Source organism: Coenobita brevimanus, chromosome 59 (genome assembly GCF_032717465.1).
Source record: "Coenobita brevimanus isolate Jiangsu-jjx chromosome 59, ASM3271746v2, whole genome shotgun sequence".
Classification (NCBI taxonomy): domain Eukaryota; kingdom Metazoa; phylum Arthropoda; class Malacostraca; order Decapoda; family Coenobitidae; genus Coenobita; species Coenobita brevimanus.
The window spans coordinates 14,154,432-14,179,491 of NC_137012.1; the positions used below are offsets into that span (position 1 = coordinate 14,154,432).

Genomic DNA, 25,060 nt, shown 5'->3' on the forward strand with positions numbered 1-25,060 from the left:
TCAGTGAATGTACAGCGAGGTTGGATGGTGAGGAATTGGAAAATGTGAGTACGTTTAAATACTTGGGTAGTGTGATGAGTAAGGATGGAGGTTTGGAGGGTGAAGTGCTTGAAAGGGTACAGCAGGGAAGAAAGGTTGCTGGTTCTTTGAAAGCAGTGATAAGAAACAGGGAAGTGAGCATGGAAGTGAAAAAGTTACTGCATGACAGTATTGTGATACCAACTCTAACGTATGGAAGTGAAGCTTGGACGTTGTTGGAAGGACACAAGTCAAGAGTGAGAGCAGTGGAAATGAGTTATCTAAGAGGAGCCTGTCGAGTCACATGGAGGGACAGGCTGACGAATGAGGATATAAAGGAGCATTGTGGTGTTGATGTGGATGTGATAGGAAGCGTTATGAGGAACACACTGAGGTGGTTTGGCCATGTGGAGAGGATGGAGGGTGAAAGACTGACGAAGAGAGTGTATGTGAGTGAGGTGAAGGGGGGAAGAGGGAGGGGGAGGCCGAGGATGAGATGGAGGGATGGGGTGGAGAGGTATATGAGAGAGGGGGGTGTGAGTTGGGAGCAGGGCAGTGAAATGACAGGGGACAGGGCGACTTGGAGGCGATTTGTTTGTGGCCACCCCAAACGGGATTGAGGCGTCTGGCAGTAGATAGATAGATAGAGAGGTGAGCCTGACGATTATCTTCACATCTTTAAGAAAAATAAATTGATTTCAAAAGAATGGAAGAAACTTACTCTGTGTACTCAGAGAGGGATTAAATTTCTTCCGTTTTCTTAAAGATGTGAAGATAATCGTCTGGTGCACCTAACAATGTGTTATTTAGCTTCCTAGACCCATGCTATGGTTCACTATGATTCACGGGATAAAATTACAAAGTTACGGTGCATTTACCAAATGGGTGAAAACATCTGAGATTAACCGACTACCTGACTGCTTGGAATCGTAGCATAGAGTCGTGTAAACATACCAGTGACCTTCGTTCCATTCCCATAATTGTTCACAGTTTTTTCATAGCTCACTAATTCGACATCACTGACATCGGTACTGTAAAGGAGGTCATTAAGGGGTTAATGGAATACATTACTGTTTCCATCAATACTCTCCCTTTCACATGTAAACAAAAGAATGAGTGCTAGATGTACGTTTAACGTTCATCAGAAAGACCTTACCAATTCATATTCCTTCACTATATTTTATGCAATTTTCCGACTATTTTATTTTGTGTTTGGAGAAAGTACTCTATACAGTACTCACTCCAAACATATTTGTAATAATATAAGTAGTGATGAGTTCACCAATACAAGTGAAGTACTGAGCTGATAGGTAATATTCCGTATCATTTCAGCCATCAAGGAAGTGTTGTCTGACTTCCAGGCCTACTGTGTCATTACATTTGTATATGTTCACTAAATTATATATATATATATATATATATATTTCAGATTCAGGTATAGTACTGTATTGATTGCAGCATTGTACAGTATACAGTACTCTCTCCAAACACAGTTGTAATACCATAAGTGGTGATGACAGTGTTCACCAATATATTTAAGTTACTGTACTGAGTGGGTAGGTTTTTGATTATTCGGCAAATCCAATTTCTTGGCATCATCCTTGTCCCATAGATGCCGAATAATGGGACTTTTACTGTGTATGTATATATACAGTAATCCCTCCCCTATCCAATATAATAGAGCCAAAGGCATGTCCGGAAAGTGGTCCTGTCCGGAAAGTGGGCCATTGCCTGCTGGACTGGTACTTAAGTACCCTAACCCAGCCTAACTTTGAAAGCCACCTAAATAACTCCCTACCGGACATGCATAGCACCTATTTAAACCTATTTAAGACCCTATTCACACCAGTAATGGACATAAAGCATGAAATAAATGAAATGGAACTAATGAATGAGGAATTTGAAGTGACTGTACCTCAGCCAGGGTACTTACAGCACATGTGTGGCTGCCTTCTCTAAGGCTTTGGTAGTAGTGAAAATGTTCTTGAAGCACGTACAGTAATCCAGTGTTGTGCTGCACTTACAGTAATTCTTTGCACTGTGAGTTATAACTGTTTAACACTGCACATTGTTAATTGCACCACGCCAGTTTCAACTGCCTGTTTCAACTGCCAGTTTGCACTTCACAGTTAATCCTTTGCATTCTAAATTCTAATTTCTTAACACTGCACAACACTGTAAATTCCCGTGTGGTCTGCTGGCGAGGTATAGCAGTTTATTCACTGTTTATTCACAAAAAATGAGCACGTGTGGCATTCACTGTGATAAGCATCTACACGCGATCGAAGTTAGGCGGTAACTGTTGATGACAGGGAAACAGAGTTGCCAGATTGCAACAGCCACATTACCAAACTCCTCAGTTTTCATTACCAAATTTAACTTTTCATTACCAAATTTGTAAAGCTAGCATTTATTCTTCACTAATTATATATACAAGTGGAAATACATGTAATCACTCTCGTTATAATTAACAGTATGTTGATTATTTTCACGCTATGTAGGCTAGCAAATTCATCAGAGAGAGCAGACAATCCACCATCTCCATCCTGTGTATCCTCATACATGTGAAAAATCCGTTTGGTAATGCATTATTCTGATTCATTACCAAACGAAGTTTTCATTACCAACTTGGCCCACATTTGGTAATGAAAAATATCAAATGGCAACCCTGACAATGGAGGGGGGAGGAAGAGGAAGGAAGGGGTGAACGGACCTTGGTGTAAGCAGCTGTTTGGCGTCGCGTGGCAATTTCAAATTACGGGAGGGGAAAAAAATGGATTTGAGGGGGATTTTTTTCTTTTTTTGGCAATTTTTGGGTTCTGAAGGTCCAGGCCCACAATGTCCAGTAAGTGGGGTGTCCAGAAAGTGGGCATCCGGACAGTATAGAGATTACTGTATATATATATATATATATATATATACACAGTCAAGCCTTGGTAACTCGGACTAATTGGGGGGTAACTCAGTCCGAGTTATGCAGTTGTCCCATCTACACGGGTTTGTATTCTAAATCTGCATAAATCATCACATTTTCATGCATACAAGTATCAACCCCTACATGCCGGGGGTTTTCCGATGTCGCACGGTCCTCCATGTGATGGATGTCCAAAATGTAAGAAAATACCCTTACTTCAAACCCTACTATCTGCAAAGCTATAACAGCTAGAGAAAAAATTAAAGATGCATAAAACTCATCACCTCTTCCTCTTTCAAATGAAAGTACAGTATCCCCACGTCTCCAGGTGGTCCCGTCGATGAGTAAAGATAAGTTAAAGTTCAAAGGGTGACGGGAAGATGCTTGCGGTTATACACGTCAATCACGCCCAAAATCGTGACGGCTATCCACGTCAGCCAGCGGTTAGAGGTTAACGCACACCAAAGTACAATATATTAAAACTCTGATGTCCCTTAACGATACAGTTTCCCCCCCCCAAATGAGTGAGGGTTATGTACCAAACCCCCTCACTGATTCTTGAGATTCGCTAATTCATGATGCCTTCCTGAAAATTACATTTACTGGTACAGTAATTTCATAGCCTATGAACCACTGTTACTACAATGCGTTACCCATAAATAAACGTTTCTTGTTAAATCTGTTTCCCCATTGTTTTCAGCTGTTCGGCTGTGACAATGCTTGTTTGATTCATCAGCATGATTGTGGAAGGGACTGTCCTAAGTGTTTAACTAAACCTAACCTAACCCAGCTTAACACTGCCTAATAATTTAACCAAGCCTAACCTAACCTACAGTTGAGAAATTTGGAAATGAAATCCATCTTGAGTACAAAGAGTAAGTTTCTTCCATTGTGCTAGAAACAAACAATCGTAGGTATGGCTTAATGGCCTAACCTCTCAATGGCCATGGGTTCATAAATTTGTGTGCACCCCTGGCCGGCCCTGGAACAGTTTTTGAAGTGTTGTAAAATCAATTTATTTTTCTTAAAGACATGAAGAGAATCATCTGTCGCACCTAGCAATGTGTTTTTTTAACTTCCTAAATCCATCCTGTGATTCACTATGATTCGCAGAAGAATTCATAAAATAACAGTGCATTTACCATATGGGTGAAAACATCTGAGATTAAGCGACCGCCTGACTGCTTGGATTGCTATCGTAGGGTCATGTAAACATGCCAGTGATCTTTGTTCTCTTCCCATAATTGTTCACAGTATTTTTATAGCTTGCTCAAACTCGACATCACAGACACCAGTACTCTGAAGGCTTGTTCAACTCTGGAAGTTATTAAGGGGTTAATGAAATACATTACTGTTTGCATCAATACTCTCTCTTTCACATGTACACACAAAAACAAACAAAAGAATGAGCGCTAAATGTACATTTAACTTTCAGCAGAAAGACCTTACCAGTTCAGTTCATATTCCTGCAGTTTATTTTCTGTACTTTTCCAACTATTTTTTAAAGGAAGAACTGGCTAATTAGTGAAGTCAGCAGTTAGTGAGTTAGGCAGTTATAGGGTTCTACTGTAGTAATAAAATATGCACACAAAGAATAGGGTGAGGATAATAAGAGAATAAAAAATAAAGAATAATGTGAGGATTCCTCTAAGTCCTTAACAGAATTATACTAGTGTTAATGGAAAATTTCCATTAAATAGGTCAAATAAATACTATCTATCTCTATCTATCTATAGCCCGACGCCCTAATCCCACAAAGGGTGGCCCTAGACAAAATCGCCTCCAAGTTGCTCTGTCACCTACCATTTGACAGTCCTACCCCCAGCTCACTCCCCCCTCCCTCATATACTTCTCAACTCTGTCACCCCACCTCATCCTCAGTCTTCCCCTACATCTCCCTCCCTCCACTTCACCTACATACACCCTCTTAGTCAGTCTTTTATTCTTCATTCTTGCCACATGTCCAAACCACCTCAGTGTATTTCTCTTAATTTTCTCAACACATCCACATCCACCTCACAACGTTTCTTCACTTCATTCGTCAAACTGTCCCTCCATGTCACTCCACATGCTCCTCTCAGGTAACTCTTTTCCACTGCTCTTACTCTTGACTTGTTCCCCTCTTGCAAGGTCCATGCCTTGCTTCCATATGTCAGGGTAGGGATCACAATACTATCATGCAGTGACTTTTTAACTTCCATACTCACCTCTCTATTTCTCATCGCTGCTTTCAGCGAACCAACAACCTTCCTTCCCTGCTGTACCCTTTCACGCACTTCGTCCCCCAAAGTTCCATCCTTACTCATCACACTACCCAAGTACTTGAATGCACTCACATTCTCCATATCCTCACCATCCAACCCTACTGTGCATTCTGTGACATCATTCCTCTCAAACACCATAACTTTACTCTTGTGTACTTTAACTTTCAGATTGCTCTTCCTGCACACTGTCCCAAATTCATTCACCAAACCTTGCAACTCCCATTCATCTTCACTCAACAAAAGTATCATCAGCAAAAAGCAACACCGGAATCTTCCACATCTCACCCTCATTCATTAGAGCCATCCTCACATCCACTGCCCTACCTTGCACCTCCTTTACAATCCCATCCATGTATATATTAAACAGCCATGGAGACATCACACATCCCTGTTTCAGTCCCACATTTAGATCAAAGAACTCACTCAGCTCATCATCCACTCGCACCGTAACCCTAGCTCCTTCGTACATGCTCTTCACAGCACTTAGCAATTTCCCCTCCACTCCATATATTCTTAATACCTTCCATATACCTTGCCTGTTTATATATTCTGTCATAAGCTTTCTCCAAGTCCATGAAGGCAGCATACACTTTCCCTTCTCTAGATACTTCTTCACTAAACATCTTAGAACAAATATCAGATCTACACACCCTTTTCCCTTCCCAAATCCCCCTTGTTCTTCTCCTACTAGCTCCTTTGTTATATGCCTAACCCTATCAATAAGTGTCCTTCCATATATTTTTCCAGTCACACTTCGTTTCGTTTTCGTTTTTAAAGGCTCCAACATGCTTGCATGCGTCGGCCTTGGTCACCTAATGGCGGCTCTCCACGCTGCACGATCCATTGCAGCCTCCCTGTTCAGTCCCTTAACCCTAAGGTCACACTTAATGACCTCGTCCCATGTCTTTCTCGGTCTACCCCTCATAACCCCACCCCCAATATTAACACTTCTCACCTTCCTCACCCAATTATCATCCCCCATCCTCTCCATATATCCAAACCAACTCAATCTACCTCTCCTCATCACAACACCAATACACTCCAGTTCCATCCTACCTCTCAACTCTTCCATTGTAAACCCAGCCCCTCCAGGCCTTGGATGCAGGGACACACTGCACATCCACCTAATCATTGTCATTTCTGTACGTCTGAGCCGGCGAATGTCTTCCTCCTTCACTTCCCAGGTCTCACTGCCATACAGCATTACACTCCTAACACATGCTGCATACAAAGACCCCTTAGCACGTAGGGAGAGCCCTCTCAATGTCAGGAGAGGCAAGAGCTCCCTGAACTTCTTCCAACCACTTCTCACCCTAGCCACAGAGCTAGCTCCAGCCCCACCTCCAGCACACAACATGTCTCCCAAATAACAAAACTCTTCCACACACTCAAGAGATTCACCAGCAAGTTCAATCCTTTCACGTCTGACGATCTCCACCTGCTCACCCCGGCACGCCGTACACATAAAATCAGCATTATCTCGCAGTCTACCTCTGATACCACTACATCTCTTATGCACCCATTTATCACACACACCGCACAAGATGGAATTACTTCCCACGCCCTTGTGGCAAACTGCACATGGCCACTCTCCCTCGTCTTTGACAGTACCGCCACCAACCCTAGATATCATCACTTTTGTTTTATCTGCATTTACCCTTAAACCCTTTTGCCCCACACCAACTCTCCACTTCCTAAACCTTTCCTCCGCCTCCCTTTCATTCTCTGCAATCAACACCAAATCATCAGCATACAACAACTCCCATGGGAGTCCGTTTCTAAAGTCACGTGAAAGGGCTTCAAGTACCATGATAAACAACATGGGACTCAAGACTGACCCCTGATGCACACCAACATTCACGGAAAACTCATCACTCAAATCTCCATTCACTCTCACCTGGGTGTGAGCACCCACATACATGGCCATAACCACCCTAACCAGCCACTCCTCCAAGCCAAGCTTTCTCATTGCCCACTTCACCACCTCTCTAGGGACTCTGTCAAAGGCCTTTTCCAAATCAACAAAAACAAAATAAAGATCCCTTCTCCTACCAACATATTTTTCCTGAAGCTGTCGAACAATGAATATGGCATCAGTGGTCCCCCTACCTGGCATAAACCCAAACTGCATCTCATCAATATTCACTCTTTCCCTAATCATACCTTCTAAAACTCTCTCCATTACCTTCATTATCTGATCTAAAAGCTTTATACCTCTATAATTTCCTCTTTCCAGGGCATCACCCTTCCCTTTATACACATTTACAATTACACTCTTCAGCCAATCATCTGGGACAACACACTCATAAATAATCCTATTTATCAGGTCAGTGACTAAACTCACCCCTATATCGCCTGAGGCCTTCAACATTTTGGGAGTCAACCCAGACACACCTGCTGCCTTCCCCACCCTCATCCTGCCTATTGCCTCACTCACAGTAGCAGTATCAATCAAAGGCCAAGGGCCAGACACTGGATCTGCTGGCTCCAAACCTTCCCTGTCCCAGTCAAACTCCTCATTCAACAACCGGTTATAATGCTCTCTCCATGCATCTTTAATATCCTCACTGTTCACCACTACCCTTCCTTCATCATTCTTCACACACTGCTCACCTATGATATCCCGATTATCCCTCTTCACCTGACCTGCCACCCTAAATATATTTTTCCTTTCCCCATGATTTAGGTTATCAAGTAATTGTCTCTGTGACTCAGACTTTGCCCTGTATACCTCTCTCCTAGCCCTACACTTGGCAGCCAAATATTCATCTTTGCTACCACCCTTCTTCCATTCCCGGAAGAGCCTTCTTTTCTCCTTAATTGCAGCTTCTACACCCTCATCCCACCACCAAGTTACTTTATGTCTTGGTGGTCCTCTTGTCCAGCCGCATGTTACATCAGTAACTCTCAAGAAATTGTTTTTGAGGGCTCTGTACTGTTCATTAACGCCTCTGTCTACAGCTCCCTGTTCAGCCACCACTCTCCTCAACTCGCTATAGAAGGCATCCCTTACTACTTGGTTTTTCAGCTTCCATATTTTCCTCCTAGGTACATAAGTCCTCTTGTTCATCACTTGTTCTTTAAGCACCATATCACAAATCAATAGTTTGTGCTGCTGCACACACTCCTCACTTCCTATAGCTTTAACATCACTCACTAACCTCCTATCGGCCCTCCTAACCAGAAAATAATCTATCTGACTACTATTTCCCCCAGACTCATACGTAGTTAACCTACTGTCTCTTTTCCTAAAATATGTGTTGCACACAATCATGTCCGTTGCCTCCCCAAACTCAAGTATCCTTTCCCCTTCTGCATTCCTTAGACCATATGCACATCCCCCATGCACTCCTTCATAACCTTGTGCTGCTTCACCTACATGACCATTTAAGTCCCCTCCCAAAATCACTATCTCATCATCCCGCATACCACCCACTACACGTATTAAATCATCCCAAAATCTATCTTTCTCTGATTCATCCAATCCTGCCTTTGAGCATATGCCGATATAATCACAGCTATCTTTCTTCCCAACAGAATTTTCACTACCAATATCCTATCGCTTACTCTCAAAACATTCATAACATATTCCACCCATTTCTCCGCAACCATCACACCAACACCTCCACATCTGTCTGTTCCCCCCTGCCAAAACAACTTATAGCAACAGTCCTTCCCAACAATCTTTCTGGCTGATCCACCCCTGTACCGGACTTCCTGCAAACACGCCACATCCACCCACCTCCTACTGAATGCCTCAACGACTTCCCCTGCTCTTCCCCTCAAACTTCCCACATTCCATGAACCCACCCTCATCCCCATGGGTGATTTACTGTCCTCAGGCTTGCTTTGAAACCTTTTTTGTTTTGTCATCTTCAGTATTAATAAATGGGGACAGACACAGCACAGGTCCCACTCACTGCACAATCCCAGGTCCAGGCAATGGATCTGGGACCTCTAGCCCACCAGCTTACCAGTGGCTGTGGTAGTGGCCTCGGGGCACCCTGCTAGGACAGCTGCAGGGACACCCTCCAAGCGCGTCTTGGCACTGCAACTATCCCACCATTATACACTGAGAAAGCTAATACCCCTGTGGTTACCACATACTTCTCTCTCCCCTTTTCCTTTGTATAAGGGAACAATTATAATACATACTGTACTGGAAAAAAAAAGTTCACTTTCTGTGTTTTTCCGAGTATTCTCTTTTAGGAAGGAATCGCTGATTACCCTGGTGGAGTCGTTAATTATGAGTTCAGCAGTTATGGGGTTCTACTGTGTGTTTATGACAATTGTGCAAATGAAAATTTTTTGTATGACGTTACATACGGCAACTTTTAATTTTTCGTATGCCCGCTTAGTGAACCCCTAGTCTGACCTGTACGGGGATCCAAGTTATGAGTGTCCAACTTACCGAGGCTTGACTGTATATACAGGCAGACTTCGAGGTACAATACCCCTAGATGCAATACCCCGGCAGAGCGATGGAGATAGAATTACCACCTTACCCCACCAATCAATGGTCAAACCCTGGTATAACGTTTTTTTTTTTTTTTTTTTTTTTTTTTTTTTTATATTTTAGATGTAGATTTTGTGTTTAGATTGATTTATAAACTGTTTTTAGACTTAGATTAATGTGTTTTAGACATTGGTGGGGAGAACATGGTCATTTGGGGGTACATTTTACTAAGGTTGATTTTTCCAAGACTTATTTTTAATGATTTTCAGATTTTATTTGTGGGTTCAGGTGAGTTATAAACTGCTTTTAGGCTTAATTTAGTTTGTTTTAAAGCTATTTCAGGGTTTAGGTTAGCTAGAAACTTGTTTTTTGACTCATTTGGTTGTGTTTAGGACGTGGTTGGGGGGGAAACCCAAGGCTCAAAAATGCATTCCTATACTTTGCATGTTAAATCTACCCTGAGATATGAAACCCCGCCTTGCGATGGGTTTTTACTTAACCAATTGCATAGTTCAACCAGGATTTGCCTGTATATACAGTAATCTTTTCATTATCCGATGTAATACAGCCAAAGGCATGTCCAGAAAGTGTGCCTGTCCGGATACTGGGCCCCTGCCTCCTGGACTGGTACTTATGGACCCTAACCCAGCCTAAGTCAGAAAAACACCTACATAACTCCCTACCGGACATGCATAGCACCTATTTAAGGGCCTATTCACACAAATAAGGGACATAAAAGAGTGAAATAAATGCAAAGGAACCGGAGAATGAGGTTTTAGAAGTGAGTATGGAAAATACAGTACACTAACATTATTCTGGGTACTTACAACAAGTCCGTGGCCATCTTGATGAATGACCTGCCTCCTCTCAGACTCTAACAGTAAAAAGGTGCACCTGAAGCACCTACAGTAATCAAGTGTTGCACTGCACTTAGTCATTTGCACTCTGAATTCTAATTTCTTAACACTGCCCATTCTTTTCTCACTTGCACTCTGTTGTACTTTCCTGTAACCAGTGTTGCACTCTGAATTCTAATTTCTTAACACTGCACATTCTTTTCTCACTTGCGCTCTATTGTACTTTCATGAAATCAGTTTTGCACTCTGTACAGTACTTAAGTTTTTGCACTCTGAATTCTATTTTCTTAACAGTTGCACAACACTGTAAATTCCCCTGTGGTCTAGTGGCAAGTTTTTGCTGTTTATTCACTGTTAGAGTCCAAGAGTAGGTGTTGCAGGTGGCCTAGGGGTGTGTCGCTGGGACAACTGAAGGGAGGTGCAAACTCACGTCCAGTGGCGACTCCACCGTGGCTGATGGGCTGTGGCATGGAGGTGGAAGGCCTGTCTTGGGGAGGCAGCGGTGTGGAGCCAGGGCTGGGCACAGCGGGGGTAACATGCCTGAAAAAACTGTCAATGGTTGATTCATGCAAGGAACGACGATTCTGGCAATTGATAATGCGCGGTCTAAAATCACACACTTCCTCCACAAGTCCCAAGGGTCCCATCTCCCAGTCACACTTCTGGTGTTCCAGGTAGTCGAGAACGAATTCGACGTGCTCCCGGAGTGCGCTCAGCTTGGGGATGGCTGGAGTAGTGACACGCTGAGAGGAGTCCGCATCATCGTCACTGTCCTCGTCGGAATCTTCAAGCTGGGTACTTGTACTGGCAACCAAAGATGCAATCTCGATATCAGACATGATCTGATACCCAGGATTGCCCTCATCATCATCTAACCACTCACGCTCTTCGTCCATATAAACATCGTCGCCAGCCGCATGAAGACGTGCGTGGAAGTCATCCTCGTCAAAACCTAGAAAATTGTGCACCACATTGGCTCCGAGAAGCAGACCAGACCAACCATTTTCCAGAGTCTAGACAGAGACTTCCCTTGATGCACTGGCCCAGTTGTAGAGGACAGACTTGATGTTGTAGCGGCGAAGGTTTTCCACAGTCCGCCAGCCTCGTGTGTCCCGTCCCTCCCTGCGCTTGCCCTCATGCAACCATCACCTCGCCCAGAAAGTTCCAATGGTACAGCCTCTTTGTTGCCACGATCACTCTTTGATCCATTGGTTGGATGAGAGCAGTCGTATTAGGTGACAGAAACATGCACCTAATGCGGCTATTCTCAGCCACCAACTCCTTGTCAGACGGATGTGCAGGTGCATTGTCCAGATGAAGGAGAGCCTTTACCTGGTCACGTGGGATTCCCAGTGTGTTTGTCTGGTAATGGATGACCTCCTTGATGAAGTGGCGGTGAAACCAGTCTTTGAAGATCTTGGCTGTGAACCAAGCCTTCAAAGAATGGTACCAAACGACAGGAAGGACTTCTATCACCCCACAAAGACACCGAGGCTGCTTTGCACAGCCAACAATAACAAGCTTGAGCCTGTGCATCCCATTAGCACTGGCACAACACAAAGCAGATATCTGTTGCTTGCAAAGCTTGCAGCCAGGTACGCGCTTCTCTGTCTCCATGGCTAGAGTGTTTGTTGGCATCAGGCGATAGAATAGACCAGTTTCGTCTGTGTTGTAGACTTGATCGAGAGTGAGGCCTGCCCTGTCAATCAAGCTGTTCACCTACTGCCAAAACTCCTCTACTCCCTCCACGTTGGTGTCCAGATCTTTGCCTTGGGCCTTTCGGTTGGTAAGTCCGTTCCTTAACTTGAAAGCGAGGAGCCAACCCTCAGATGCTTTGAAGTCTGAGGTGTCGTGTAACTCTGCGAACTTCTCAGCAGCGGCCTTCAGCTCCGTACCATGCACCAGCACACCAGCAGCATGTTGTTGACGATACCAAATCAGCATGGAGCGGTCAGTTTCTGCAAACCGGGGAGTGAACATAGTCTTCCTCTTCACGTTGCGTTTGGTCTTCGATGCGAAGTCAGCCGTGTACTGGGTAAGCTTGTCCCGGGATCTCTTGATATCAGACAATGTAGAGCGGGCCAGGTTGAATTCGCGGAGGATGCGTGACATCGACCATCCCGCATCCACCTTGTCCAATATCTCCCTCTTCATCTTCAGAGTCAGAACCACTCGTTTCCTCTTCTCGGGCGGCGGGGCCATCATCACACACATGAAGAAGAGGCAGGAGAGGAACAGCAGGGCCTGCAGCAGGTAGGGCACCACCACTAAAGTGAGCACGTGGGCGGCCATGGTGATGAGCGTGCACTCACGATGAAGGACAGACAGGATATGGGGAGGAAGCAACGTCACCCTGTCAGACTTTGGCGGAACTATGCGACAAAACACAGCTGGTCCACATTGTGCGCCAAGTTCAAATTACAGGGGGGGGAATTCAGATTTTTTAAATTTTTTATATTTTATGCTTTTTGGGCAATTTTGGGGTTACGAAGTCCCGGGCCCAAAATGCCCGGGTAGTGGGGGGTCTGGATAGTGGGCGTCAGGATAGTAGAGGGATTACTTTATATATATATATATATATATATATATATATATATTTGTATATATATATATGTATGCACATATACACAAGTAGATTCTCAATTATCTGTCGTCACAATATCTATCCCAACACAATATGTGGTGCTTTTTGCTTGGCTCTGACTAAACAATATCCTGCTCAAAAATGGGAAGCAGTTGGTCCTCTGGCCCAGACTTAAGACCCAGTCAGCGCTCAAGCAGATCCTGCAATGCACCAGCCAATCACAGTGCGTTGTGGGAGCAGCCCACACAGAGCTTACCATCATTCTCTCAGTCTCTCCTGTGGACACTGTACAGTGAGGATGTATCTTTGCGCTCTGCTTTTGTGACCCACGCCTTGGCTAAACTTTAGCGCAATGACTTGGTCTGTGGCCTCCCATGCCTTGCTTGTTGTTGTAATGCTGTGACTAACCTTGTGGCCCCTAAGTGCTCTGTGCCCTGGTACTCTGATTACTGTATAGTGAGGATGTATCAGTGCGTATCCACCCTCCATCGATGCCAACGCTAGGTGAGTAAAGTATGATTATGATTCCAATATGTAATGTACTGTACTACTGTACTATATGTACAGCATTAGTACTGTATTTATTTTTGCTTAATTTTAATCATTCACTCAAAAGTAATATTGTAGGAAAGTTTTTAGGATAGAGGGTCGAGATGGATAGTAACATATTTTCTGATGCAGTGTTGAATGGACAGCTGATTGGGGGTACAATGCAGTGTCCAGCATGGGGGTTAGCCAAATTATCCTGGATAATTTAAAGTTTTATATATGGTAAACTCTCAATTATCCAGCAACGCCCTAAGTCGAATATTGCAAAATAACTGATATTGCATAGTACCTCCCCATTAGCACAATAATCTGTGCTGAGCCAGATATTGTGTTGAGTAGTGCCCGTCCCCGGAAAACAACTAACTAAAAAAACAAACAATAAGCCTCAGACAAGGACTAACCAAACGATGACGACTAAGGACCGGACAAAGGACATGGTTATCGAAACGTGGATTGTAAGGGGAGTGAATGATGAGGTGAAAGAGAGAGAGTTTGTCCAGGTGCTTGAGGGTGCGAAAGTGGATGTATGTGGAATAACTGAAACAAAATGAAGAGGAGAAAGTGTGAGAGAATGGGAGTATGGATGGGGTATATGTGCAGGAGTAGGTGAGAATGAGAGGGCAAAGGAAGGAGTATGTATAGTTGTGAGTAAAAGATGGAAGAGGAGCATAAGACAGTATGGATCAGTTGGGTCAAGGATTGTGTGGGTAAAGTTGAAAGTTGGAATACAAATGTGGGCGATTGTGTGTGTGTATGCGCCAACTCAGATCATGCTAGAAGAGTGAGAGAAGAGTTCTGGACAAATGTGGAAGTGTGCATGGAAAAGTTTGGAAGGAATGAGAGAGTGTTCTTGATTGGTGATATGGATGGTAAAGTTGGGAATGTGAAGGTGGATGGAATAGTTGGTGAGTGGGGTGTGCCTGCTGAGATAGATGAGAATGGGAGTGTGTTAGTGGACATTTGTGCTGGGAGGGGGTTGGTGATAGCCAATACCCTCTTCAGGCATAAAATGATCCACAGGTATACATGGCGAGTGATGAGAGGGGTGGGTGGTGAACTGAATGAAAGGAAGGCAATGATTGATTATGTGTGTGTGGATGAAAGGATGCGAAGATGTGTAATGGATGCAGGAGTGTATAGAGGTTGGGGGAGTGGACTTTCTGACCACTACTTAGTGGTGACCAGAATTAGAATGCAAGTAAGATGGAGGAATAGAAGAAGGGAAAGACGAGAGGAAGGAGTAGTTGCAAGGAGAGTGGAAAGGTTACAAGAGGATGAGAAAAAGGCAGAGTATAAGAGAGAAGTGGAGGAACGATTGGGCAAATATGAATTGGAGCAGATGGGAGACGTGGAAGGTGTGTGTAGGATATTTACAGAAGAAATATGTGCAGCATGTGATGTGGTGTGTGGGGTGAAGAGAAGACGGTGGGGGGTGCAAGGAACAGTGTGGTGGACTGAAGAGGTGAAACAGGCTGTGGCACAAAAGAAGAAAGCATACAATGAATGGATGAGAAATAGGGGCGTGGAAGAAGTTGAGTGGCGGAAGAGAGAGTTACATGTAGAAAGAAAGAGAGAGGTGAAAAGATTAGTAAGAGAGAGTAAGAAAAGAGTGGATGAGGAATTTGGAAGGAATTTCAGTGTAAAGTGGAGGGACTGTAAGAAAATGTTCTGGAAAGAGGTGAAAAGAGTAAGAGAGGGTGGAAGTGAAGTTAGCAGGGGAGTGAAAGGTAAAAATGGTAGATTACAAGTGGAGAAGGGAGAAAAAGTGAGCAGATGGAGAGAACACTTTAAGGAATTGTTGAACATAGAGGATGGAAATAATGCGAGTATAAGTGGCTGGGGAATGGCTGGGAGAAGGAGGGAGGTGAGAAGACAGGAAGAAATCAGTAGGATAGAAGTTGTGGAAGCAATGAAGAAAGTTAAATCGGGGAAAGCCCCAGGAATTGATGGAGTGTGTGGTGAAATGCTGAAGCATGGGGGAGAGATAGTAGTAGAATGTATGTGGAAGATGTGCAGATTGGCCTGGGAGGAAGGTAGAGTCCCGGAGGATTGGAAGTCAGGTATAATTATTCCCTTGTACAAAGGAAAAGGGGAAAAAGAAGTGTGTGGTAATCATAGGGGCATTTGTCTTCTTAGTATAATAGGAAAAGTGTATGGTAGGATACTTATTGACAGAGTTAGAGAAAGAACAAAGAAATTAGTTGGAGAAGAACAGGGAGGTTTTAGGAAGGGAAGAGGTTGTGTAGATCAGATATTCATTCTCAGATCTTCAGTGGAAAAGTTTTTAGAGAAGGGAAAGAAGTTGTATGCGGCTTTCATGGATTTGGAGAAAGCATATGACAGGGTGGATAGACAAGGATTGTGGAAAGTGTTAAGAATATATGGAGTAAATGGGAAGTTGTTAAATGCTGTGAAGAGTATGTACGATGGTGTGAAGGCTGCAGTGTGTGTGGATGGTAAACTAAGTGAATTTTTCTCTTTGAAAGTTGGGTTGAAACAGGGATGTGTCATGTCTCCATGGTTGTTCAATCTGTACATGGATGGGGTAATAAAAGAGGTACAAGGTAGGGTAGTGGATGTTGGAGTGGCCCTGGTGAGAGAGGATAGTGTTTGGAAACTCCCTGTACTGTTGTTTGCAGATGATACTGTGTTGTTGAGTGAAGACGAAGGGGAGCTGCAAGGCTTGGTGGATGAGTTTGGGAGAGTGTGTAAGAAACGGAATCTAAAGGTGAATGTAGGGAAGAGTAAAGTGATGGTCTTTGAGAGAGGTGAAGTCAGTGAATGTACAGCGAGGTTGGATGGTGAGGAATTGGAAAATGTGAGTACGTTTAAGTACTTGGGTAGTGTGATGAGTAAGGATGGAGATTTGGAGGGTGAAGTGCTTGAAAGGGTACAGCAAGAAAGAAAGGTTGCTGGTTCTTTGAAAGCTGTGATAAGAAACAGGGAAGTGAGCATGGAAGTGAAAAAGTTACTACATGACAGTATTGTGATACCAACTCTAACGTATGGAAGTGAAGCTTGGACATTGCTGGAAGGACACAAGTCAAGAGTGAGAGCAGTGGAAATGAGTTATTTAAGAGGAGCCTGTGGAGTCACATGGAGAGACAGGCTGACGAATGAGGATATAAAGGAGCGTTGTGGTGTGGATGTGGATGTGATAGGGAGCGTTATGAGGAACACACTGAGGTGGTTTGGCCATGTGGAGAGGATGGAGGGTGAAAGACTGACGAAGAGAGTGTATGTGAGTGAGGTGGAGGGGGGAAGAGGGAGGGGGAGGCCGAGGATGAGATGGAGGGATGGGGTGGAGAGGTATATGAGAGAGGGGAGTGTGAGTTGGGAGGAGGGCAGTGAAATGGCAGGGGACAGGGCGACTTGGAGGCGATTTGTTTGTGGCCACCCCAAACGGGATTGAGGCGTCTGGCAATAGATAGATAGATACGTCTCAGCCGTCTGTCCTGAAAACTTTCCCATGAGTAAAAGATGAAAATTAAGCCTAAAATTCAATAATGTAATGGCACAATACAGTAATACAGCTCCAGTTGGCTACCGTTCATGAGCTGGTTGATACTCCTCAGTGGCAGATATTGCATAGAACTGGTGGTTACGTCCCGTTTTGGTGCTGGATATTGTATAATTTTGTCAGTTATTGCTTTTAACCCGTGGATTGTGAGCTGCAGCTCAGGCTGGGTAGCATCACGTTGTGAGCCACAGCTCAGGCTGTGCCAGCCTGCTAGTGGCCGTCCATCACTGCCAACTACTCCACCCCTATGCAAACTTATGCATGTTGCTAAACAATGATGGAGAGATTTTTTTTTTTTTTTTTTTCTACCAGATGATGCCCTGAATGTTCATTTTCAAGTTCATAATAAACAAAAACAAAAACAAAACATTTTTCACTACACCCCTACACAGACTTATGCATGGTGCTACACAAAGATGAAGAGAGAATTTTTTTTTTTTTCACCAGATGATGCTCTGGATGTTTATCTTCAAGTTTATAATAAACAAAAACTATATGTATATATATATATATATATATATATACAGTACCCTCGCATCCAACACGCGTTTGTCCAGCACTGAGAGCAAAAAATTAGTACGATTTAATACAATTTAATTACTGTTACATGGGTGCATTAGCATAACACGCACGGAGCTCCGAGAAGTGGGCGAAATCCGCAGAATTCGCCTCTAGCACGATCAACCCCGGTCCAACACGGTCATACTGGACATTCCTGTGATGCTGACAGCCAATCAAAACTTCTGATCAAGTTGCCTCCCCCACCCGCTATCGTGACGTGATCATGATGTCGCCCAGTCAGAAATGCTTCTGCTCTCACGTGATGTTTTGTTTAAATTTCTCCTGCGACAGTGCCACTCAGTCGCATAATTCGCATTGGAAGGTGTTTTTTTCTCGCTGCATTTTCTGCCCTTGCTACTGCATTTTATCCTGCTCACGATGCCTAGGAAGCCTTCTGAGAACCCCAAGAAGTGGCGGCACCTCCCTCAGGCCACCAAGCTAGAAATCATCGAGAGGAAGAAGAAAAGGGAGAGGAAAGTGGACATCACCAAGGCCTACGACGTGAATGAAGCCAGCGTGGGGACCATAATAAAAAACCAAGAGAAGATCCTGGCAGCAGTTAAGGCTTACGGAGTGCTAGGACAGGCAGAAGCAGGACCTTTCATGGATGTGGATGAGGATAGTGATTCTGAGTGTGATTTCGCAGGATTTATGAGGGAGGTTGAGGAGGAGCAGCGGCCATTACCCGCTAGTGACGCCAGCACCCATCCTCTGTGGACCCAGTAGGACTGCCTACAGCCTTGGATACCATCTTCCATTCCCAGCAAGCCCACCAACACTATCCTAAAAGGTTAGTTATCATTCATAGTACAGCACCATTTAATATAATTACAGTATTACCAATATATGTAAAGGTATATGGTAGGTATTTAGGGTGACTTTTCCTAGGGTTGCTGACATAATTCTTTTTTCCCCATAAGCTCTGTTGTTTGTCCAACACGTTTTGGGTCCAACACGGGACCTGTGCATGACAGTATTACCGTGTTGGACGTGAGGGTACTGTATATATATATATATATATATATATATATATATATATATATATATAGTATATATATATAATATATATATATATATATATATATATATATATATATATATATATATATATATATATATAGTATATATATATAATATATATATATATATATTTGTGTGAGTTTTACGCCAGGTTCCCCTTTTTTGGATAAGGGCTAAGGCGTTGCCCCTGGGTAGAGGACTTTGGTTTGGAGCGTGTAGCATTTTATTACCGGATGCCCTTCCTGATGTCTACCAATGACTCTTGGGTGGATTCGATCCTCCGACCCTTCGGTCAGAGCGGAGCGCTTTAACCAACTGAGCCACGGCTGATATATATATATTTTGCACACCATGGGATGGGATAATAAAAAAGGTAATTGCGCTATCCATGGGTTAATAGAACCAAGCCAGCTGCGCCGGATATTTTGACGATGGATAATTGAGAGTTTACTGTATGTGTGTGTGTGTATGTAAAATGGCAAAGTTCAGGACGCTGAACACAGTATTATTTAATTCATGCTTACTGGACAGTCTTTTGAAGTTAATACCAGGCATGGCAAAAATAACTAAGATCCCTTGGCATATCATCATGGCATATAATTGCTTGTGGGATGTCATCAGAGCTCTTACAAGTTTTACATATGCAAGGGGTATTAATACCATACTTGAATATTTGTAATCAATTCAGTGATCGTTTTAATTGCAGGTATTATCAGCTGATGTTGCTCCAAGAGATGCAGTAGCAACTATCCACTCTGTCAACACACTTCTTCTTGGCATCCTCTCTGCTGCTCGATCCACCCCTCCTCCTACACCCTGCACCACCCCAGTTGCCTCGACCCCTAGTGGAGGAGAACCTGGTGTAGAGCATGTCCCCTGGACTGCAACTGTGGGTCCCAAAGGAGTCCGCACCTTGCTGCTTCAACAGCATAATATAACAGTGCAGGTTTGTAGTTGAAAGGTTATTACAGTATACATATTTTGTTTTTGTCATGTACAAGGTGGGTTAAATAATTTTAAGGATTTGATTGATTTTGAATGGCCCATTTCCCATGGCACTCAGTTTACAGTTCTGTTCACTTGATGTAGTGCTGCTTACACCTTCCTTCACATTTGTCATTCTGTGTCTTCCCTCCTCTCTTCCTGTTTCTCCCTTTCCTTCCTGTCACTTTTTATTCTTCTTCTTTCCAGTTTAGGAAGTTTTACAGTGAGTGACAAACCTAATGGTTTCGTGTAACCCAGTAAACCATTTACTGTTCTGGATGGTAATCATATAACCAGATAATGGGGTGATGTGGATTTTGCTATGGTGCCCCTGCTAACTGGGTGGAGCAATGTTAATGTGGCATCCATCCAGGAACTGAACCTCCATTTTTTCCCTATGTCTCGCCATCATGGGGTTCTGTCAACTAAAAGGAAGCATTGCTCACCGCGCGGGATGGCCCTGCAGTGGCGGTTCTTGCTTGCAGTTGATGGGTTCTCACAACCAGTTAGGCCAAGTTTGATCATCAGCAGGAATACTTTCGTTGCTTTTCTTTGCCCATTTTTGGATTGTACTCATCCTGTTTCATGATGACAAGGAACCGACATGTGGTGGTGCTGTGCACTGTTAAGCAGCTATGGTATCCACCCTGGAGCCAAGCCTTCTCACATTTCCCTGAACCTTGCCATGGGGAAGGACCCTAGTCTAACCCTGATGAGGCACTATCTGTCACAATGGGGGTGTCATTTTCCTGAATGGTGTACATATATACTTGTAGGACGGCCCCGCAAAAGCAGTTGCTCACCTGTGGTGTACAGGTCTTTCAGCCAGATCAACTGGGGTTAAGCAACAGCAGCAACAAAAACCCATCCAATTTATGAGTGGGATGATTCATCATCATTGTCAACTGTGATGCCTTGCTTCAATTGCAAAATCTTCAGGAAGGGATGATCCTAGTAGACCTGTTTCCAGGGTACTTATTTTTTCTTATGGATTTTGCACCTTTAATGCTCAATTTCTTTTGGAAAGGAGAAGTTGTTGCGTGCCCTCATCCTTTGGCTGTACCTTTTTTACATTACAGTACATTTCTTTTCTTAGCACAAGGAGCCTTGCAGGTCCCATTACACAGTAGGCAGGGGTCAGTAATTCAGCTTATCATATCTTTAATATCTTGTGTAAAAGTTCATAGAGCCATGCTTTATATCTGCATAGCCCATGTGTATGATGCTGACATTTTGTCAAGATGGTGAATTAGATAGGAGTATTGTTGTGGCATTCAGTTACTAATGTTATGGGATGCTATATATATATATATAAATTTTGGCACCTGGTGGTTTAGTGAGTAATTATTGAGCTCCAATCGGACTGAGCCGGTGAAGGTTTATATCCAATGGGTGGTTGGGGTTGTTTGCTCATGTAGTACTACTCAGGGATGAGTGAGGCTGGTCATTCTCACCTTAAATGTCGGGACCAACTGCCTAGCCCCGGTCTCCTACGCTCCTCATGGGGCAATGTAGGATTGGATGATGGATGGATGGATGGATATATTTATCTATCTATATCTATAGCCCGACGTCCTAATCACGCAAAGGGTGGCTGCAGACAAAACGCCTCCAAGTCGCTCTGTCACCCACCATTTGACTACCCTCCCCCCAACTCACCCCCCCCTCCCTCATATACCTCTCAACTCCATCCCTCCACCTCATCCTCGGTCTACCCCTCCCACTCCCTCCCTCCACCTCACCTACATACACCCTCAGTCAGTCTTTCATTCTCCATTCTCTTCACATGTCCAAACCACCTCTGTGTATTTCTCCTAATCTTCTCAACCACATCCACCCCACAACATTCCTTCACTTCTTCATTCATCAACCTGTCCCACCACGTCACTCCACATGCTCCGCTCAAGTAACTCATTTTCACTGCTCTCACTCTTGACTTGTTCCCTTCCTGCAAGGTCCATGCCTCGCTTCCGTACGTCAGCGTAGGGATCACAATACTATCATGCAGTGACTTCTTAACTTGCATACTCACATCCCTATTTCTCATCACAGCTTTCAGTGTCCTAACAACCTTCCTTCCCTGCTGTACCTTTTCACGCACTTCATCCCTCAAAGTTCCATCCTTACTCATCACACTACCCAAGTACTTGAATGCGCTCACATTCTCCATATCCTCACCTTCCAACCTCACTGCACACTCTGTGACTTCATTCCTCTCAAACACCATAACTTTACTTTTGTTTACATTAACTTTCAGATTCCTCCTCCTACACACTGTCCCAAATTCATTCACCAAACCTTGCAACTCCCATTCATCTTCACTCAACAATACTGTATCATCAGCAAACATCAACACTATATATATATATATATATATATATATATATCCATCCATCCATCCATCCATCATCTAATCCTACGTTGCCCCATGAGGAGCGTAGAAACCTGGGGCTAGGCAGTTGGTCCCGACATTTAAGATGAGAGCGACCAGCCTCACTCATCCCTGAGTGGCATTACGTGAGCAGTAAATCCCAATCACCCCTTGGATATAAACCTTCACCGGCTCAATCCGATTGGAGCACAAAAATTACCCACTAAACCACCAGGTGCCAAAATTTGGTTATATGGTTACCACCCAGCGTAGTAAATGGTTTCCTGGTGTACAAGAAACCATTTGGCCTGTCACTCAGTGTAAAGTCACCCATGGGCTGAAGGAAGAGGAAAGAATGAAGGAATGAAAGACAGAAGAGGGAGTGTAAAGTCACCCGCAGTCAGAAAGACGAGGAAAGAATGAAGGAATGAAAGACAGAAGAGGGAGTGTAAAGTCACCCGCAGTCAGAAGGACGAGGAAAGAATGAAGGTATATATATATATACAGTAAAAGTCCCATTATTTGGCATCTATGGGACCGGGATGATGCCGAGATATTGGATTTGCCGAATAATCAAAAACCTACCCACTCAGTACCTTAAATATATTGGTGAACACTGTCATCACCACTTATGGTATTACAACTGTGTTTGGAGAGAGTACTATATACTGTACAATATTGCAATCAATACAGTACTATAACTGAATCTGAAATATATATATATATATATCTATATCTATATATATATATATATATATAGATATAGATATATACAAATTAGTGAACATATACAAGTGTAATGACACAGTAGGCATACACGTCAGATAACACTTCCTGGATGACCGAAATGATACGAAATATTACCTACCAGCTCAGTACATCACTTGTATTGGTGAACTCATCACTACTTATATTATTACAAATATGTTTGGAGTGAGTGCTGTATACAGTACTTTTTCCAAACACAAAATAAAATAGTCAGAAAATTGCATATAATAAAGTGAATGAATATGAATTGGTAAGGTCTTTCTGATGAAAGTTAAACGTACATTTAGTGCTCATTCTTTTGTTCATTTTTTTTTTACATGTGAAAGGGAGAGTATTGATGGAAACAGTAATATATTCCATTAACCCCTTAATAACCTCCGGCATTGAACAACCCTTTACAGTACCGATGTCAGTGATGTCGAGTTAGTGAGCTATGAAAAAACTGTGAACAATTATTGGAAGGGAACGAAGGTCACTGGTATGTTTACACGACTCTACGATACGATTCCAAGCAGTCAGAGGGTCGGTTAATCTCAGATGTTTTTGCCCATTTGGTAAATGCACGGTAACTTTGTAACTTCTCCCGTGAATCATAGCATGGGTTTAAGAAGCTAAATAACACATTGTTAGGTGCGCCAGACGATTATCTTCACATTTTTAAGAAAATGGAAGAAATTTAATCCCTCTCTGAGTACGTAGAGTAAGTTTCGTCCATTCTTCTGAAATCAATTTGTTTTTCTTAAAGATGTGAAGATAATCGTCTGGCTCACCTAGCAATGTGTTATTTAGTTCCTAAACCCATGCTATGATTCGCTATGAATCAGGGAAAAATTGATAAAGTTACGGGGCATTTACCAAATGGGCAAAAACGTCTGAGATTAACCGACTGCCTGGCTGCTTGGAATCGTAGCGTAGAGTCGTGTAAACATACCAGTGACCTTCGTTCCCTCCCCATAATTGTTCAGTTTTCTTTATAGCTAACACTAACTTGACATCACTGACATCGGTACTGTAAAGGGTTGTTCAGTGTCGGAGGTTATTTAGGGGTTAATGGGATACATTAGTGGTTGCATCAATACTCTCTCTTTAACATTAAACACAAAAATGATAAAAAGAATGAGCGTTAAATGTACGTTTAACTTTCATCAGAGAGACCTTAGAAATTCATATTCCTCCGGTTTATTTTTAAGTATTTTCCTGACTTTAGGTTAGGTTAGGTTTGGTTAAATTATTAGGTACAGTTAAACTCGGTTAGGTTAGGTTTAGTTAAACAGAACAGTCCCTTCCACCATTATGATGAGGAATAAAAATACTATAGCTGTCACAGCCGTACAACTAAAAACAATGGGGAAACTGATTTAACAAGCACCATTTATTTATGGGTAGTGCATTACAGTATCAGTGGTTCATGGGCTATGCATTTACCGGTAAATGTCACTTTCAGGAAGGCATCAAGAATGAACGAATTTCAAGAATTAGTGAGGGGGCTTGGAACGTAACCCTCGCTAATTTGGAAGGGGTGTTTACTGTACTGTATGATACTGTGCAGTATTGTAATCACTACAGTACTACACCTGAATCTGAAAAAATATAGAAATTGGTGAACATACAGAAGTGTAATGAAACAGGCCTACAAGTCATGGATAACACTTCCTGGACTGCCGAGATGATTCCGGACATCTGCCAAACAATCAAAGATTTTCGTAAATGGGACTATTTCTCAAAACTGCCGAATTGTCGGATCTACCGAATAATCAGTTGCCGAATAATAGGACTTTTACTTATAGATATATATATATCTATCTGTCTATCTATCTGTTGCCAGACGCCTCAATCCCGTTTGGGGTGGCCACAAACAAATCGCCTCCAAGTCGCCCTGTTCCCCGCCATTTCACTCCCATGCTCCCAACTCACACCCCCCTCTCTCATATACCTTTCCACCCCATCCCTCCATCTCATCCTCGGCCTCCCCCTCCCTCTTTCCCCCTCCACCTCACTCACATACACTCTCTTCGTCAGTCTTTCACCCTCCATCCTCTCCACATGGCCAAACCACCTCAGTGTGTTCCTCATAACGCTTCCTATCACATCCACACCACAACGCTCCTTTATATCCTCATTCGTCAGCCTGTCTCTCCATGTGACTCCACAGGCTCCTCTTAAATAACTCATTTCCACTGCTCTCACTCTTGAC

The 25,060-nt window shown here is 43.3% G+C and overlaps 1 protein-coding gene across 1 annotated transcript in view; it reads left to right on the plus strand.

Annotated features, from left to right (window-relative positions):
- Nup133 (nuclear pore complex protein Nup133) overlaps positions 1 to 25,060 on the plus strand; it is a 600,491-nt gene that overhangs the window by 444,878 nt on the left and 130,553 nt on the right. The window contains exon 15 of the mRNA XM_080274695.1: positions 19,450 to 19,689. Coding sequence (XP_080130821.1) covers positions 19,450 to 19,689 — 240 coding nt within the window. The remainder of the gene's footprint in view (positions 1 to 19,449; positions 19,690 to 25,060) is intronic.